At 41.2% G+C, this 20,388-nt stretch overlaps 1 protein-coding gene across 3 annotated transcripts in view; it reads left to right on the forward strand.

Annotated features, from left to right (window-relative positions):
- The window catches only part of ACACA (acetyl-CoA carboxylase alpha), a 271,848-nt gene that overhangs the window by 218,926 nt on the left and 32,534 nt on the right, over nt 1-20,388 (forward strand). For all 3 annotated transcript variants that reach the window (XM_046675864.1, XM_046675867.1, XM_046675865.1), the window contains 5 exons: nt 8,978-9,121; nt 9,696-9,816; nt 13,024-13,120; nt 16,243-16,339; nt 17,777-17,912. In XM_046675864.1, the coding sequence (XP_046531820.1) occupies nt 8,978-9,121; nt 9,696-9,816; nt 13,024-13,120; nt 16,243-16,339; nt 17,777-17,912 (595 nt within the window). The remainder of the gene's footprint in view (nt 1-8,977; nt 9,122-9,695; nt 9,817-13,023; nt 13,121-16,242; nt 16,340-17,776; nt 17,913-20,388) is intronic.

Genomic DNA, 20,388 nt, shown 5'->3' on the forward strand with positions numbered 1-20,388 from the left:
GATAAAAATGCTATTCAAAGACAGAAAAGAAACTGGATTCATAAATATTCTTGCCAGCTAAAAATATGAAATAAGTAGTGATTACGAGAGAGACAGCTAAAACTTAGGACCACTGTGAAGTACTCCGTGGAACCTTAAGGGTCATCTGCACAGTGTCATGCAAGGCTTTAGAGCCTGAGTATCCCCTGCTTTCCCATCACTTGCCTTGTTGAAAGTCAGGATCCTGATACATGCTTGGAGGATAGGTCTTTTTGGGGCTGTATATATAGAGACTAGTTAAAACTCTTTGGATCCAAGGTTTTGTGGTAATTATTTCAGCAATCAGTAAAGGTAATGTAGACTGAGTACATAAAGCTCTGAGGGCACGCAAACCAAATCTAAAATGCTAGTATTGTCATCTTCTCATCTCAGTGAGCAGTGTGAAGTGGCTCACTTCATGCATGGGGACCTCCATTACATCTCTACCCTGTCTCCAGAGCGTCCATTTCAGCCTCCAGGATTGTATACTTCCTGAGTATTGGGATGAAGAAATGCCTCTACTCCACACATTCTATGGCATGTAGGGCCTCTGCACTTTCTACTTCTAATAAAATGTGGTCCCTGGGGCCAGCCCCATGGCCACGTGGTTAAGTTCCTGTGCTCCTCTTCGGCAGCCCAGGATTTCGCTGGTTCGGATCCTGGGTGCGGACATGGCACTACTCATCAGGCCATGCTGAGGTGGCGTCCTACGTGCCACAACTAGAAGGACCCAGAACTAAAATATACAACTATGTACTGGGGGTGGTTGGGGGAGAAAAAGCAGGAAAAAAAGTTTAAAACAACAACAACAAAAAACGTGGTCCCTGAACTCAAGCTAAGCACCCTCATAGGACTGTGAACATGGTCCCTTAGGCAGAGCAGTTCAGCTTCTTCGTTTTCCAGTCACTCGTATGTTACACCTTCTTGTGCTGGATTTTCTTCACCTTTCTCTCTTTCTGCAAATGTTCATAGCTCTGTCTTTCCAAATTAGTGTTCACTTGAAGCTTTACTATTCCATTTACCCCTCACTTCTCCCCTTAGCCTTTCTTCTCCCCCAACCCCAACCTGAAGCCCAAGTAAATTAGCTTCTCATCCCTGCCCCCCAGTAAAACAAAAAAAAAAACCATATTCCTCCAACAGTGTCTGTTCTTGGATTTGCAGTCAGCAGCCATCTCCAATAACCATCAGGCTGTCAGCTTTGCAACTCCCCACTACCTCCCACCTCCCCCATCACTCACCAGAGGAAAAAGAGAGCCAGAGCAAGAGCTTGAAATATATCATGCAATAGTGTATCATGAATTTGTTGTGAATCACAGCGGTGAAGCAGGTTTATTTATTTCTGAGACCTTAAATCAATACAAAGTAGGTCTCTTAGTTCTGAAGCTGGGATGGAGTGTGAAAAAATGAGCCCATTGTACTCTTAAAACTTTGGGGAAAGGAGATGACAGCTATATAATTCCATTTACCAGGCACTAGGGGCTTTAATGTGAAGGTGACAGGGAGCTCTTTGTGCATTTAGAGCACCATATCTTCTAAATAAAAGATCTGTAGACTTGATAGTGGAGCATAGCTCCGAGTTTAATAATCTCCAAGCATTAGACCGAGCCAATATGTTCCCAAGTCAGAGAGGTCCCCCCCAAACACTCATAAATTAAAAGTGCAAGAACTGCACACGTTGGTAGATTAGAAATGCAAGGACTCCACTCTTTTCTAGGAGGCAGACAGACCTCAGCCCTGGCTCAGAACAGACTGCTGTGTGAATATGATAAAGACGCAGGAAATGAGTCTGTTTAGAAAGCTAACTCCTGGCTGTTCATCATTCTAGGAAATGTCCCCTGTGCATGGATTCAAATCTAGCTCTGCCTCCTCTCATTCAGAGTGGCTGTCTTCACACAGTCTAATCAGCTAATGTACACAGTCAGGAGTGTTGAATTATGAAAGGAGAAGCTTTAAGAGCTGTTTATTGACCTACAGATTACCATGCCCAGGCTTCAGGTTTCTCTGGTTGATTCTTGACTGGTTCCTAATTTTAATAATGTCTCAGTGTCTGAAATTTAAGCCCTGTAAAATAATACGCACATAAGAGAAATTGAGAAATCAGTGTTATTAAGGGAGAAACCCCACCCAAATTTAACCGACAGCATAAGATGCAAATACAGGAAGTCAAGACCATTGAAACATATAATCAGGTTTTAAGTAACGTATCTTCATTTCTGTCTAACCCATTGATAAAGTATGCCTTTTTCAACAGATAAAGCAGGTTTATGCAGCTCAGTAGAGCAACCCTAATGTAACATGACTTCATATTATGTGGAGTTACTAGCTTAATTCTAGTCCAGGTAACGAATTTTGAAAGAAAATCCCAGTGTCTGCACTAGAGAAAACTAACAGGGTAGGAAAATTGAAACACTCATTTTGCTTAAGAAAACTGCTACGCATTATAACACTAATACGAAAGATTTCTTTTGCTTATAGTAGTCCAACTTGCTGAAAATATAAATCGAAGCTGTGTTTTTATAGAGCACTAAGAATTATGGCAATTCACATGCATTTATTTATTGCATGCCTGTTATGTGTAAAGTTTTGTTCTTATGCTGTGAGTATACAAAGATGATTCCTGCTTTCATGGAGCTTAAAATTTCGGCTAAAAGACAAGAACAGGCTTTTCTAAGGGAAAAAAATAAAATTGCTCCCCACCAAATGTCAACGAGAAAACGCAAACAAAAAGGCTGCAGAGATGATCGTTCGGTGCTACTCTGCAAGAAGCCAGGACCCAGCGTTCACCAAAGGCTGTGCCTAGCCACTGGTGGGCACAGGCAGTCAGTGACATAGACATCTGCTTTTCACATCTCGTATATTCAGAAAAACCACTGAGAGGTGACTGGAAAACAGAGATTTTTTAAAATTTTCCATCTTTAGAAGACATTTGATAAACAGTTGGTATTCAGAATATATAAAGAATTCTCATAATTCAATAATAAGAAAACAACCCAGGAATTTAAAAAACCGATAAAAAATTTAAACAGACATTTCACTGAAGAAAATATAAGGATGGTAATTAAGCACATGAAAAGATGCTTTTCATTAGTCATTAAAGAAATGCAAATTAAAACCACAGTTAGATACCACTAAAATAGAAAAAGTTTTTTTAACTGATAATACTGAGTATTAATGAGGTTGCAGAACAACTGGAACTCTCATCCATATTGATGGAAATGGTACAGCCACTTTGGAAAAGTGTGCTTTTTTTTTTTAAATAAAGTTAGTTATTCATTTTACCATGCAACTTAGCAATCCTACCCCTAGGTATTTACCCAAGAGAAATGAAAATATCTATCCACACAAACTCCTGTACACGAATGTCTATAGCAGCTTTTTTCATAATTGCCAAAAACTGGAAACCACCCATGCCACCCATCTAACTCATGCCTCTCTTCTCTATATCTCAGTAAACAAAGGTCATCCAGTGTTGTTTCTGGCCTATATCTCAGGCTCTTTTTGGCTAAATATCTTTCCTACCACAGTGGCACAGTCCCTTTACTCCAGTTTATCCATCAGCAAACCTGATCACTTCATAATTTTGCTGCTTATAGAAAGATTTTTGGTCTTGCAGTGAATGGTCTTGAATCCAACTGTGACTCAAGTCAGAGGCTTTTCCATCCTGTGCCAGCAGTGTGTCACTGTGCCCCTTCTCTACCCCTACCCTCGTCTACCAGCTGCCAACCAGCACTCCAGTTACCAGTGACAATAGTGGAATAAAGGGGGAAGAGGAAGTTGTAACCCTGAGTCTGTGTATTAAAAGACTGTATATTGGAACCCCCAAATATTCGTGGTCACATAGGCACTGATCCTGTCTTCCTAGAGATTGGATTCCATTCACCCTTGGATATATTCCTGGAGAAACATTTACACAGTAATATGTGCTGCACCACTTAAAATTGTTAATTGGAGATTGAATTACTTGTCAGCTTTTAAAAATGTAGTCCTCCCAGGTCAGGGAGGTGGTGTGAGCAGCACTGAGTAGATGAGCTATTGCATTTTTTCTTTCTCCTTCCTCTTTCTTCTCCCCCTCCCTTTTCCACTCTCTCATCCTTTCTCCTTTCTTTTGTCCCTATTTTACCTCTTTTTCTCTGCTCCCACTTGCTCTTTCTCATATTTATCTCTCTTTCTGCCTTAGCCAAACCTTTATCAATAATCTGACAGATCTTAGAGTGACTTTAACTTCTAGAATAATTGATGAAGTACAGTGAGGGCGATTGCTCAGTGAATTTACAAAACTCCTCCTCATATCCTCTTGAGAATGGAAATATCCTAATGAGAAGGAGGAGTGCAGCAAGGACTCAGCTTGTGTAGCCTAATTCTTAGATGCAGGAGGAATTTTGTACTCCCTGCTTCTTTAAAAATAGAACATTGCCCTGACCCACCAAGGATTGTTTAAAGGGAGAAGGATTGAATTAAGGGGGGGAAACAGCATTAGATTTCATTTTTTATTCCATTGATATGCATCGTTATTTTTCACATCCTCAACACGTGATTGCAGATATTTGCCTGTAAATCTGTAAGGGTCCCCAACATAATATGTATATTAGGACAAAAGCAATTTTTTAAAAAATTGAACTAAGTTGCATCTGTGAAACTTGGAAATCTCAATGCCTGTGCTGACAAATATCCTGACAAGTAAATACTACACTCATTCAGTATTACACCGTGATTTCATTTGCGCAAAACCTCACAATGCTCTGCCACTTCAGTCAAACGTCTGGAGCACTGGGGAAAGGAAGAATGTGTTTATCTTGATCTCCAAAAGGGGATTTAAGGGAGAGAGCAGGCGGTATATTAGACTGTTTTCATTGCCCGTCAGCTATGGTAAACCTGAGCTGTCTGCAGTTTCTCTAGATAAGCAGCAACAGCAGCAGAGGCCTTAGCATGTATGTATGACTGCATTCATTTGTACTTCTTATGTATCTCACAATTTCTAAAGGCTATGTAGCATCTTTGGTGGAACCTTTAACAATTCTGTCTCTGCTAATCACTGGCTTTTATGTGGTGCCCCTAATTCTCAGGTCTGCCAGCTGCAATGAATGAAGTGCTGAATGAGGCTTAAGTTTATATTGAGAGTGGATGAAGATCCTGTTCCCTCTCAGACTCAGCCCTTATTCAGTTCTGTTGGCGTGGGCACTCTTCAGCAGGGGACCCTCAGATGATGCCTGTGCCTAATATTTCATGTACTGCTTCTCCAATTAGACCTGGGGGGCAACAAAGTGGGGCCTCAGGAGAGTCACCTCTGTTTAAATGGCTCCTGTGTTTAAATCGTTATTGATGCTTGTTGGGCAGATAAATTAGGTTTGTATCATGCCATAGAAAATGTGAGAGGAATATTTTGGGAAATGGAACATGGCAGGCAACTTGACTTCTGTAGAAATGCATATGTCAAAGTTGAAAAAACTGATGAATGAAGCTCACCTATTTCATGAAAACATTATGCTGATGAGGGTTCTTTACCCCAAATTTTTCTGTAGGAGGTTGGTAGGGCAACATATTGAAGAATAAAACAGTGGGCTAATTATGTGGGCTCTTTTCGTTGCCTTCCTAGATGCTGATCAGGGTTTGCATAACTGTTCCAGCATGATCATTTTAGAGTTAGGCAGAATGGATTTTGTCCTAGCTCAGATTCTGCTTCTTTGGTTGGAGCTTTTATTGTGAAGTATTCTAAAATCATTAAAACCACTTGAGTCAGCAAGGACCCCTATAAATCAGGAGCTATTGTGTGCGCCCTCATTCTACTGGTTCATGCTCCAGACATACGGTCATTGAAGATGAACTAGAGGGTACTGCTTTCTCTTCACCAATTGTTAAGTAGCTATGATGGTTAGCATTTGTTTGTGGTTAGTGAAGCAGGTTTCATATCTGTGTGTCCTTCCCCCCCATCCCCCACCTCCTAATATAAGGCTGGTCAGAGAGAGCCATTTAGATACTCAGTCTCTCCTATAATTTTTCTCTTTATTTTATTTATTTATTTATTTATTTGTTTGTTTAGAGGAAGATTAGCTCTGAGCTAACTGCTGCCAATCCTCCTCTTTTTTTCTGAGGAAGTCTGGCCCTGAGCTAACATCCGTGCCCATCTTCCTCTACTTTATATGTGGGACACCTACCACAGCATGGCTTGCCAAGCGGTGCCATGTCCGCACCCGGGATCCAAACCTGCAAGCCCCAGGCCACCAAAGCGGAACGTGCGCACTTAACCTCTGCGCCACAGGGCCGGCCCTTAATTTTTCTCTTTAATTTCCAAATTAAATGAATCTTCTCACGTGACAAACATTTGTTTAGCCCAGAAATATTATTCTTGGTTGTGGTAAGCCCTGGTTAGATTTCTTTCTGAACTCAGAAGAGAAGAAATGTAGAAATACAGCTGCCTTTTCAGAAGAATGCCAAAGCATCAGAACCTGAGTTTCCGCTTGTAAAGGGAAGACGTGCTAAGGTATTACACTCTTACTGCTTCCAGGTTTGTCTCCCATTAGTTTGTAAGATTATGGGGTGGAATGGGCAAGTGCAGAGCCTCTGGGAGTAGCCGGGCCTGGATGCTGTCTTCCTCTTTAAAATGAGGGGGCAAAGACATCTGAGGAAGGTGTATTTGAACAGCTGAGCAGCGCTTGGTTGGCTTTGGTCTTTTTTTCCAAGATTAGTCCTTCACTGGTCTATTTCTGGTTTTGGAGAGGTGTGAGATTCTAAGTGATTGGACATTATCAAGTACTAGAGACAATGTTTCATAGGAAAGAAAATAGTGTTTCTGAGTAGAAAATGGCCCCAGCTCTCTCTCCTAGGCAGCAAGGAGTTCTTGGCTCCTGGCATAGATTATGAATATCAGGTATTCAGGGTCAGTGCAATGTCTCCGTTTTATTTCTTTTCCCCCTTTCCAATTTTATTTTAATAATTAAAAATATTGCTGATCACACTGAATGGCTTCTGGCAGAGAGGCAGTCTGTCCCAGAAGGACCAGATGTGGGCCATCGGGTTTATGACATCCATAAAACCAGAGCCAGATCAGAGCGTGCCCTCCCTGAGTGACAGGGTTTCTGCCTCCGCCATGGTCCCCCATCAATTGACTGCTTTGGATATTTGTTTTGGTTTGGTTTTTTTGTTCTGTTTTGTTTGCTGATGCATGTGTGAGTGTGCATGTGTGCACACATTTAAAGATATAAATGAAACAGGTATGTAATGCCCTCTGCCTGTTAGAAAGACTAAAGCCATAAAAATAACAAACGGCGTGTATTTGCTAGAATGTCAAAGTTATGAGTTTATTTTGTAATGATGTGCTCCTGCCTTCATGAGGTAAACTGGCCATGGCGGAGGTGTTATTAGTAATATGGACTCAGTGGAGCAGAAAGCCGAGTGACCGAGAGATCAGTGTATCAGTCAGAGAGAGGGCAAATGGAAAGAGACAGCAGGAGAATGAGAAAAGAGCCGCAGTGCCTGGGCTGAGATTAAAGACAGACTGAGAGGAGGATGGGAGCCCAGTGGTCAGATAGGGTCTCCCCTGTTCCTGGGGCTCCTTCAAAGGATCTGCCGGCATGTTGCTCAGCTCGGGGCCGCCTGCAAAGACCTGTTCTCTGCACTTCTTTATCAAGGAAAGCAGTAATCCGAGAGCAATTTTGCTTTCCATATTCCTTTCAGAAGAGTCTCTTCCACCCTTGCTAGCTGAAGTTAAATGGAACCAAGTCCAGCTAGGTCACATTGAGGTGATTACTTTGGTCACTAACTTCTGCAGCCTTTGGAAGGTCTTGATGCAGGGGCTGACCCAGCAGGCAGGGGAACCTCTCAAAGCTCCTAACAAGAAGGGGCAAAATGGGAATGATACAGGTAGAATTTGCTGGTCTTTCATTTATTAGGTTCTCCCCAGAGGCTGGAAGTGAATAAAAGTTAGTAAGGAAGAAACTTTGTGTTGTAGTTATTTTCTAAAGGAGGAGGGAGGATGGAAAAGAAAAGGTAGAATACAGTAAGCGCTCTACAACTGTTTAGAGCTCTCCAGGGCTACCCTAGATGACTGGCAATTACTACACACTCAGCAGTTTGCAATAGTCAGTGATCAGGCTGCCCAGCTTCCATCTGCTGGGTCAGAAAACCTCCCTCCCTGAACGAAATTATTAACCAATCTTCAAAGGAAAAAGAAACCCTACAATCTCCAAGTCCAAGAATATTTTCTTCTTCTTTTTTCTTCTTTAAAGGAAACTTTGTGGTTTCCAATTGCAGATGGCTTCAACCTCACAAGGGTTAAACTCTTGTAGCAGTACACCAGGGATTGAGGCCCTGAATTCCCTGGAACCTTGTGAGGGAAGGATGGAGGAGAGGTGGGCTTGTGTATAAATCACTGCCCTGCACTCAGCACACAAAGAGGACTTTAGACTCAAGGGTTCGTGTATGTACCATGAGTTGCTTCAGAATTTTGCCAGCCTTAGGGTTTGTATGCAGGGACCAGCTTTGAAAACCAAATGTAAGGGAAAAAGTAATCCTTTAAAAAAAACAAGGAACCCAAACTTCACAGGTTTCTTTAACTGAGACCTGTCACCAAAGATGATCAAAAGACAAGCATGTTACCTCTTTTGTGTATATGCACAGCAACTCTGCCAGGCCTGCAGATGATGAGGTTGCCTGTGTCTCAGGGTCCCAGCCTCACTCACTACCGTGGTTTCAGCTCAGAGTCAAAGCAGCCCACGCATATCTATGGCAACTAGTAGAGAAAGAGAGAGGCTTGCTGGTTTTTAAACTGCAAATTGTTAAAAGCCTTTTTTGTTTTCTAAGTTTTCTTTTTAGGATGAAGGTCCAAATAGCACCTCAGAACAACCCACGGAAGCTGGAATCACTGTCTTGTGGAGAAAAGAACCCATCTTAGTGAGAATTAGAAAATAGACTTTACCTTTATTTCTGTCAAGACAAATGTCTTTTTTCTTGCTTGTTTCTCTAGGTCCTTGGGCGGGAAGTATATACCTCCAATAACCAGCTCGGAGGCATCCAGATCATGCACAACAATGGAGTGACCCACAGCAAAGTTTGTGATGACTTTGAAGGGGTTTTCACTGTCCTGCACTGGCTGTCTTACATGCCTAAGGTGAGCCCTTCCTACCCAGCACTGACAGAGCCCACAGAACCACGCCTTTCCCCCACAACTCACTGCCTCTGTGTTTGAGGTCTCTTTATGGGGAGGAATTTTTTTTCCGAAACATTCCTCTGAAAGCTGCTGATTTCCCTTTTTCTTAAAGCCATCTTTTACCTTTTAAAATGCTTTTGGATTTCATTGGTTAGGCCCTTTCTGATGTTTTCCAGCCACAGAGGCCTTCATGGCCTGTCTGGGCTCAGACCTCAGCATATTAAGGCCTCCCCTCATTGTGGGTTTTCTCCTTTGTAATAGCCTTCCATCTTTCTGGGGAGCTTCCCAGAAAGCCTGGGCACACTGAAATCGAGTCAGAATGTGCCACTTTATGCCAGGCTCCTATGTGAGACTTGAGACATGCATGTTCCTCAGGGCTTGGCATGCAATTGGGATGCATCTAGTTGATGATTGGGACTAATGGGTGTAATTCCTTATGTGGACCCTGCTGTCTTTGTAACACTTGTTGCTGAGTTGGAGTATAGGGCTGTTGTTCACTGATTGCTGTGCTCTTTCCCTCCCAATCTCCTTTTAGAGTGTGCACAGTTCAGTTCCTCTCCTGAACTCCAAGGATCCTATAGACAGAATCATCGAGTTTGTTCCCACAAAGGCCCCATATGATCCTCGATGGATGCTAGCAGGCCGTCCTCACCCAAGTACGTATGTGTTTCTGTGGGTCTCTGGCCCTCAAACTTTCAGTCTTCCTTTCAATCACTAACCAATTCCTGCACAATAGCATGTGACAAAGAAAACAGAGCTGCTAAAGTACCTGGAAATGAGAAAAATCTGAAAAACAGCTCTCCAAAGAAAAAGGTGGACAATCTTTCAAGAACAAATGAAAAATAAGTGAAGTGAGATTTATAAATCAGCCATTGAGTCATAAGCAGTACAGTCACTATGCATTTCTTCTGTTTCTTCTGTTATTAAAGCACTTATTACTCAATGGGTTCAGGGACTTTAAAACAGTTAAATATAAGCCATAAAGCCATAGAATTAGAGGACCAGAATCTTCCATCATCTAGTCTCTATCAACAGAGATTAGTCAGATCAGTTTTAGAAAAGGTCTTTGAGACCCTTCAGTGTAGAATGTGACTACACTCTTCTCAGCGAGCTATTGCTGAGCACCCAGCCTGCGTGTGTCCTTCTTTTCTTGTGATGTTGGCAATAGTATTGGTACCTGCTTTAGTTATTAATGTAAGGTTACTTTGTAAGATTATTTATTCATGAAGAGATTGCCCAGAACTTTTAATTTTATAAACACATAGAGTGAGAACAAGCCCTCCCTCCATGTTTATCTAATATATCCCTCTGTCTTGGGGCTGATTTTATCTATCTTTAAAAAACAAAGACAGAAACAAACAAACAAAAAAAAAACAGAAAAAAATTAGATAACTCCATGTAAGACAAATGAACATTCTCGTTTGTCAGGCCATTTGGCTCTTTTAACAAACCTTACGTATCAGGTTCTTTTGTGAAGCCCCAAATCCCGCTGCTACATATTGAATCTATTTTTTCAGATTGTTTGAGAAAGTGCTTGTTCTTTTTTGCATGTTTATTGCAACTATTTCAAAGAGAGGCTGTATCTAAAAGAAGGGTGGAATGCAGAAGATAATTTATTAAAGTTCGAGTCACTGTGATTTTGTTGAAAGAGAAAGAGGTCTTCATAAGGAAGACTTAATAACCCTTTGTGGGTACCCGCTCTAAGCCAAGTGGGACTGTAAAGCACTTCCATATACATTATCTTATTTGGGCTTAGTATTTCTCAGAGATAAAAGGAGATCAACATTTTGCAAGCTCAGAGAAGTTGTGTTTTGTGCAAGGTTACACAGCTCTTACTTAGGAGTTGGGGGTTAATCTGAAGCCTAACTGTAAATAGTGTATAAAAATCACCAGAGGAAAGTTGATTTTAATTTAAAATTTTACCTGTTGTCTTCAATGTCTTCGCTTGTTAATCTTAATAAGACTAAATCATTTTTCTTAAAACTCTTTAGAAAAATCTCCATAGTAATCTTCTCCTTACCTCTCACTTTTATACCATGATTATGATAAGAACTATGAATCTAAGATACCTATCAGCCTTAAAATCCAGGGCTTTTCTGGGAGAAATCAGAACAAGACTCAGTGAGCGTTCTCCTGGGTATTATGGGGAGCCATCTTAGCTGGCTTCTAAGCTCTGCACCTGAACTGAACATGACCTGCTCTTTCAAGAGGGTGGTAAAGCCCACCTTACAGTAGTGATAGCCCACCTGACTCCCCTCCCCTCATCAACATATAAGGGAGGAGGGTTTTTAAAGAAAAAAATATTTTCACTTTGAAATGAATTCTGTAGTTCCAAATCATTGTCATTGAAGTAGGAATCATAAAATGATCCAAGCATATAAAGTTGAAATTTCAGTATTCTGATGCACTTAGAAGTTTGGTTTAGAAGCTTCATCAAAATTTGAGCCCTCTTTCATGGGGTGAACAGATGTGTGTGTGTGTGTGTGTGTGTGCAGGTGAACATTATCCTGGCCATTATTAATGAGATCCACAGAATAAAATGAAATTTGTGATAAACTAAGTTTTCTGTTTTTGGATAATATTTTTTCATTGACTCCCTAGTAATTCATCCTGCTGTCTATGTGCAGCTAACACTCGCTCCCAAATCGAGTGACTTCAGATTTTAATTTAGTGGAAGCGTTAAAGAAAGCAGATGATTCCCTGTGATAAGTAAAAGCAGATATCTTCTAGGTGAAAAGTTAAAGTCATTTATTAGAGAAGATAGTGCTGTGATATTCTTCAAACTGACGCCCAACACGAGACCAGAATCTAAACGATCGGCTTTCAGCTCACGATAGAGAGATAATTTTGAAATGGATGATCACATTTTACACTGGGGCCATAGAGGCAAGGAATGTAGAACACAGTAATTACAAATGTAGTCTTGATAAAACACTCTCTATCCTGTTCAAGTCAGCAGAGGTTAGCTTGCTTGGATCTCCACTTTTAATTGGTTTTGGACTTGGGTTTTTAGGGGGCGGAGGGCCATGTTCAAATTAGAAGAATCACTGAGAAACCATGAACTGAGAGGGCAAGCTAGGAAACAGTTATTTGCAGAAGCTTTTATGGGGCCTTGGTCAAACATGGATACCTGTGGAACGAAAGTTCTTTTCTTAAACTAAGATGTTGAAAGTTACGTGTCTTGCCAGTGAAGGAAATTCTGTGTGCAAGGGAGGTTAATGACCTCTGTTGCATCTTAAGCGTTACATTTCACTGTCAAAAGTATATGGGCATGGCCCTTTCTGATAGAAAGATTATACTTTGTCAGTTGTAAATGAAGTGGATGTATCTTGTTGCTTTTCTAGCAGAGAAGCTGAGTCCCTTTCCTTTTCCCCAAATTTGGGTCCTCATCTGATCATTAATACTTAGCATTTGGCTGTCTTCAGCTTTCCACTAAAAGAAAATCAGTGGAATCAAAAAAAATTGTAAACTAAGTTTTAAAATAGAAGTAGACATTTTGAAAACATCTTTAATGACTTGGCTGCCTTTTGACAAATGTTTGCCGTGTTTTGAAAAAAGCCAAGTTATTTATTTAAAAGCATGCAAACTCTCTCTGCTAGCTGAACCCCACCGTTTAACAATAAATGATGCTTTTGCTGATAAATGATTCTTTTTATGCAGACTAGCAAATGAAATAGGAGATGATGTCTGAAGGCAAATAAACATTCAGCTGTCTAATGCTTCCGTCTATTATAATATGGATAAAAACAACAAACTCCCCGAAATAATCTCCAACATCTAACCTGAAATTTGCCAATTCCAGTGTATTTTCAATGGATTGATTGTCTTATTCGCTCTTTGTTTCCTTTCTTTCCCTTCCGTAGCCCAGAAAGGTCAGTGGTTGAGTGGATTTTTTGACTATGGATCTTTCTCAGAGATCATGCAACCCTGGGCACAGACCGTAGTGGTTGGCAGAGCCAGGTAAGAGCTCTTTTGTTTTGGAAGCTCTTTTTCCTCCCAACTGCAAACAAGAAAGGAAAGGGCCATGGCTATATAGATTTTTGCCAATAATACTCTTTGTCTAAACTTTCTGAGAATATTGGATTATAGTTACGCCCAAGGCAGCATAACTGGAGCACTGGTTCCCAATAGTCGTTTAGTGTGTTACTCCAATGATGCGTTTAATCTGAAGTCTGGTTTTGACAACATTTCCTTTTTATAATGCTGAAAGAAAAGCTCTTTGGGGGCTGCAAAGCCCAGCTACAGTAGCCATAGCCCACCAATCACTCCATTCTCCCCCAAAGACCAGCTTCTTTTAGGAGTAAGTGACGGTGAATCAAACTCATCTACTTCTCTATGTAACTTGAAAGATCTGTGTAACCTGAAAGAAGTTTCTTCATGACATCGAGATTATTTAAGTAACAAATGTACTTTATTAGCTCATCATCAGATTTAAATTCCAAAAAAAAAGTTTACCTTAAAGAGGAGTGAGTAAAATAAGCTGAGATACTTATGTTTTTCAAATGGGAAATTGAAGTTTCTATTAAATTTTAATACCCACTCTAAGAATAGTGCTTCACTCAACAGCAAGCCCTGCACGAAATAATCTGTAGCGCTTACTATAACGAGCACCTGCCAAGGCTGATCTTAATCTCGTTCTGTACTGCAGAGACATGCTGCCCTAGGGACCCACATCTGGAGCTCACCTTCCTCTCGAGGGCAATCAGTTTTCCTTATCTTGGTGAAAAGTGGCACCTGCTCAAGATTCTCAAACATGCCACATTGGGTTGAGATTTAGATTCTAGCCTTGAAAATAATTCTAGGCTTTGTGGTTCTCTCAGTACATCAGGTCAGCATGCCTCATGCTGCCGGTGACAAGGAGCCATCAGATGGCAGATCCCACAGACAGGATCTTCCGCTGTGATTCTTAATAAGTCAGCCCTGGAGTCAGCCCAGACTGAAAGTCAGAGGGACTAGCTCCCATTTTCTCTCATCTCAGATTTTCTACCTCACCAGTGGCTTCTGGGTCCCAGTGAGAATTATTCTTTGTGCCTGGTAAAATTCCCACTGGGGAAGTGGAGGAGGGGAATGCACCAGAGAGAGAACCTCTTACCCAGGATGTATAGGTTTATTAAACAGAGTCCTCACATCACACTCAGACCAACTTTTTTGAAAATTTGTCTCTTATCTATTCTGCTTCAGTTTTCCTGTCTGTAAAAAACACGACAGATTTTAAGCCTGAGAAAGCCAAACCTTTGTTAAGGTCTTTAAGATGCTCCCATGGGAACAAGAGAATAATGCTTTACACTTATGATTGGAAGGATAGGGATTGTCTGTGAGAAAGATCAGTCAAGCTTGGCTTTGGTTAGCTCTGCCATTGTTTATTGCAACACTCACTCTGACTTCTTCCTTTCTTTCTATCTGATGAGTTCTGGGCTTCTTACTCCAAACACATACACATGCTTGCAAGTATATAAAACACAAATGGAGCTAGCTTCTTTCAAAAGCAGTGACATTTCAAGAAATAAATATAAATGTATTCTTCTGGGATTGTTACTGTAAGTGCTGCCAAAACTCATCTTTGGTATGTATGTTTGGAATATGTGTGCTATTGGCTGTAAATTGTCTTTTATTATTCCATGGCACCTTGTCCAGGGACACACTATAAAACAAGATGTAGCATCTTCATGTGCTAGCCTGATAAAATTTATATGAAGTATAATAGAAAACAGAAGTTGTTCTGAGCTGTTTTCAAGTTCAATAAATAACTGTAATACTCGGATAAAGATGTTCTTTATTAGGTCACATGGGCCCTAATATATAAGTTATAAGTTACCTATTTAGGGTGGCTTTTGCAATTACAAGTTTCCAGTTGGATTGTTAATCATTGTGAACAGAAATATTTCTAAACCCTCCTGTGTACCTCCTGCTCGTTGTCTGGTTGTCTAGAGGGCTTTTGATTCTGATTCAGTGCAAGCAAGTGACAAGGGGCTGGGTGGTCCCCAGTCAGGCCCCTGTTAGGCCTCTGGTGATGACAAGAATCCATTTCCAGTAACCAATGTAACAACCAAAGATCATCCTTCATGGAAAAGTTTGTTATGGAGATGCTGTGGGGAATGAGAGACTATATCCCATCGTAGCCCCAACCCCAAGGAATGCAGCTGAGAAAGTGAAGATTGAATCACATTTTCCAGAGGAAGAACTTAACCTATACCTTATAGCATGCGGTCACGCTCTCTCTCTCTCTCCCCCTGATTTTCACGAGGAAATCTTTATGAGGACCAAGTTGGGAAGGTATCATGGAGTATGGATGCGGAGGCTTTGAGATCCAACAGTTTTTTAAATTAATGTAGCTTGGAGATTAAATATATACTCCGAATATAGATCACCTACTCTGCCAAGATTACTACTGAAAGTTATCCCTGTCCCATTGCTCTTTTCCAGTGACAGAGAAAGTTAAGGGCTTGTTTAACCACCTCCCTATACTTGGCACGTTTTTCATCATCTCCATAATACACCTACACACTCCCCATCCACATGCCCAGTGATAAGACCTACTGTACCCTCAGATCTTATCTGGAACCACGTTATTAGTACTCCATAGAAAACTGCAGTTCTGGTCCAGCAATGCCAGCATTCATTAAAACAGTTACTGAAAGTTTCAGGTTCCTCCTGCCTTTCAGACCATTTCCCTCCGTCTACACCAAAGAGATATTCTAGGGTGAACTGAGAAATTTAATTTGGCAACCACAAAGATGGGTGTGTGTGTATGTGTGCATGCACACATGCCAGGCTATTGCACAATGCAGAATGCACAAATGCAGAGGCTCCCCTAGTACAACCCTTGGTTTGAATTTATCCTGTGGTGGGGAATAGGAGTGATTTTGAGGGCAATTTCCCACCATATTTGCAAAAATGTACCAAATTTACCAAATCTGTAGAGTCTCACATTTTATCCCTAGAAGAATCAGATTTCCCCCTGCTCTCTGTATTTGTTTCCAGTTTTTTTCCCCCCAATGTTTTGATATGGGATTGGAAAATAAATGACTAGCTGTAATGTTGACATTATACATTGAGTTCTTATGTGGCTCATTTTTTATCAGGCTAGGAGGAATACCTGTGGGAGTAGTTGCCGTGGAAACCCGAACAGTGGAACTAAGTATCCCAGCTGATCCTGCAAACCTGGATTCTGAAGCCAAGGTAGGTCACCTCAAGTCCCCTGTGCACCTGTGCTTGGAGTTCTGTTTCCCTTCTGCGGAGCCTGGAGATTTATTGGGAGCATTGCAAACCACTGACTTTATCTATCTATCTATCTATCTATCTATCTATCTATCTATCTATCTATGTGACGAAGATTGTCACTGAGCTAACGTCTGTGCCAGTCTTCCTGTATTTTGTATGTGGGATGCCACCACAGCATGGCTTTGATGAGTGGAGTAGGTCCGTGCCTGGGATCTGAACCCACGAACCACAGGCTGCCTAAGGAGAGCACACAAACTTAACCACTATGCCCCCGGGCTGGCCCAAATCACCGACTTTGGAAGGAAGGGCAGTCTAGCAGCCTTGAATGATTTCAGACCATCATGTGCTCACTTTTAAGATGACTCTAAATGGACTGTGAGTTAAATTCTGCCTAACAAATTAAATAGGCCATTTTCAGTGGTCTTGTTGATGCTAGAAAAGAATCTGCTTTTCTTTGATTTTTTTAAAGAATGGCACCTGAGCTAACAACTGTTGCCGATCTTCTTTTTTTTTTTTTTCCTGCTTTTTCTCCCCAAATCCCCCCAGTACATAGTTGTGTATTTTAGTTGTGGGTCCTTCTAGTTGTGGCATGTGGGATGCCGCCTCAGCGTGGCCTGACGAGCAGTGCCATGTCCACGCCCAGGATCCCAACCAGCAAAACCCTGGGCCACCAAAGCAGAGCACGCAAACTTACTCAGCCACGGCACCGGCCCAAGAATCTGCTTTTCTTGGGGATGTGGTCTTATAGAAAGGCATCTGAGACAATGCTGAGGACTCTTTGGTCCCAGATTTTCTGAGCACACACATAGAAGAGCTACTACTGGAATTAATAATGAAGTCTGCCCTAACGCCAATTGTGAACACCACAACCCGTCTTTTTTAAGAAAGATGATTATGTTTTCACATCCTGACAACATCCAGAAAATGTGGGGTCTGGAATGCTGGGGTGGAGGTATTCAGTAGGGTGACATGAAGTGTCTTTTCCTTAGCCACAGTACAAGAAAAGATGTACTAAGCACAGGGGTGACAGGACTTGGAGGCTATCTACAATTGGCTTCCTTTGAAGAGTTGTGTAGTTGAGTCACTTAAAGGTGCCTTCGGGTAGCCTAGAACAAGAATTCCTAACACTGCATTTTCCATTAGAAGCAGTAAGGTTTCCCCCTTTTAACTAAAGAGTAGTGGTGTAATCAGGACTTAAAAAGAGGAGTATTTAACAAAGTCAAAGATCTAGGATCCTTTCTTTTTTACTTCAAGGATGATTTCTTGATGAACAACAGATTTTGTTTGTTTGGTTTGATTTTGAGTTTTTAATCAGTAAAACCTTGTTCACCTCAGAGAGATTCCCCCTCAGACTATGTTGTTAATCTTCTCTTTCTCTCTGACTTTTCCCAATAGATCATCCAACAAGCTGGCCAGGTTTGGTTCCCAGACTCTGCCTTTAAGACCTATCAGGCTATCAAGGACTTCAACCGTGAAGGGCTGCCTCTGATGGTCTTTGCCAACTGGAGAGGCTTCTCTGGTGGAATGAAAGGTGATTGACTTAGCTGTGGGCCGGAGGGACATGACTGATTCTCCAGAACCCTGCAGTGGGGAGAGGGCCGGTTTATACTGGGCAGAGCCTGTGGTTGTCCTGACAGCCCATCACCCTAGGCTTTTTGGGGATTATGCTCCCTCTGAGATATCTTCTGAGTTGCAATTGAATGGGAAAATTCAATACGTTTTACAATTCCCTACAAAATTCCACAACACTCTACTAGTATTACCTAGGTGGGCTGCTGTTGTGGATTTAGCTTTCACAGGTAAGTGATGGACTCTTCTGATGGTCTAGGGAAACATGATTGTGCCAGTCTCTGTCCCTTTTTTCTGGCCATGCTCTTTGTTGATGTTACTCTTTAATGCTCCATGATGACCAAGATAGATCTTGAAATTAGCCTTCACCAGAAGAAAACAAACGAATTCTGTACCAGAGGCTGTTCTTTGTGGCAATTTGTGATATGTTTTATTGTTATCCAGCAACAGCCCTGGGCCTGTGGCTCCAGCATATTAGAACATTATTATAAAAGCTCTGCTCTGTACTATGGGCATTGCTTAGTGATTAGGCAGCCAGTATCACCATTTACTGAGTCCTCTATGTGCAAAGCCACTGTGGACAGTTCAGGAAAGCCAAAGGAAACACACTCAATAACCTCTTTCAGTAGTGAAGCACTCTCTCCAGTGGCTAGAGATTCATGGCCATGCTGAGGCCAGAGACTGTATTTCAGGAGGGGACGAGTTTGCTGATGAGTGTCTACTTCCTTCATCAGGGGAGGCCTGAGGGCTCCAAAGGAATAGCATGGGTTAGGGGAATGGAAGGAAGGAGGAGTTGCTACTGTTGAAGTGAATAGTGTGATCAGAAATAAGGGCATATAAAATGTGAAAGAATGAACTCTCAATAGGGCACCCAGAAATACCTTGGGCAGGAGCATCTCTAGCTTGGAGGGAGGAAAAGCCTGAGTAAGTTACCTTTTTATAGATCAGCAGTCATGTGTAGAGAGAGCATTATGCCAAGAACTTTCCCTTTCCTGGCAAGGAAAAGCCCTGTATTGCCAGGCCTCCCTGGCAAAATGTACACAACTAGGATGATTTTTTTTTTTTTTAGTTGAAAAGTTCCCCTTTGCTCATTTTGCTGGAAACTACTACATTTTACACTTTTCTTGGGGCAGATTTGGACTATACATGCAAATTAATGTTTCTGTACTTTATCTTAGGCTATCAAGGTGAATTATTTTTTGACCAAGATGATAAATCAGTGGAAATACCATGAAATATTGAGAGTATAGGTCAAGCAAGTCAATCCTACACATTTTTATTGAGTTCTTATGTTCAAGGAACTATACCAGCTACTTGAGAGAAAACAATAATAAGTCAGAAACAGATATTGCCTCAAGGAGTCAAGAAAAATGTCTTGGGCAGAATGATAAATCTGTAATGTATAAACAAAACACCAAGTGTTCAAAAGAGGATGATACTATATTGAAGGGTTTTTTTGGAGGAGGGGCCTGAAACCCCTTTCATGTATATATCTGAGGTTCATTTAGCATCAGATTTCACTTGATCCCAAATTCCTTGGCTGTCAGATTTATATTAAGGTTTAGGAGAGAATTCAATAGTATTACTCCTTACTTACCTCTCTTCTAAGGGGCCAGTGAGTATGTACTCTTGCTGACGTTACTTAGGAGTAAGTCAGCCTGGCTATTTTGTCCTAATAAGTTCAGAGTTGAAAAGTTAGCCATGTGCCACTTGTAGGAAAAGCTTCAATTCTGCTACATATTTTGGCTCAGGCCCAGATTGGCTGCCAGCCCTGCAACAATAAGAACTACAATAAGATTCATTGAGCTCTTTTCACTAGAAACTGTGCTAAGCGTTTTGCATGCATTATCTTACATAATCATCACAACAAGCACCTCTAAGGGGTAGGTTATATTATTATCTGCAATTTATATAAATAAAGGTTTAGGTTAAGTAAATTTCTCAAGATGATTTTGCTAAAAAATGACAGAGTGAGGATAGGAACACAGATCTGTCTGACTTCCTGTTGCACAGTTGGCTGATTTTAGAGCCTAGGACCAGAACTAGATTTGCCAGAACATCCCTAGAACAGAATATCTAGGTTCCTGAGAAAGTTATTATCCATCTGCCTCTCCTCTGCTTTGGGTTGTCCTTGGTTATTGTGAGAAGAAACTTCAAGAGCTCAGAAATGTTATGTTTTTTTATTGTGGCAAAATATGCATAACATAATATTTATCATTTTAACCATTTGTAAGTGTATAATTCAGCAGCATTAAATGTGTTCACAGTGTTGTGGAACCATCACCACCATATATACCCAAAACTTTTCCGTCATCCCTGATGTAAAGTACCCATTAAACAATAACTCCCCATTTTCCCCTCCCCCATGCCCCTGGTCAAAAATGAGTTATTGGCTTGATACAGACCAGGGCCAGCCTTGTCTTCTGAATTTTGGTGCT

This window comes from Equus quagga, chromosome 11 (assembly GCF_021613505.1).
Source record: "Equus quagga isolate Etosha38 chromosome 11, UCLA_HA_Equagga_1.0, whole genome shotgun sequence".
Classification (NCBI taxonomy): Eukaryota; Metazoa; Chordata; class Mammalia; order Perissodactyla; family Equidae; genus Equus; species Equus quagga.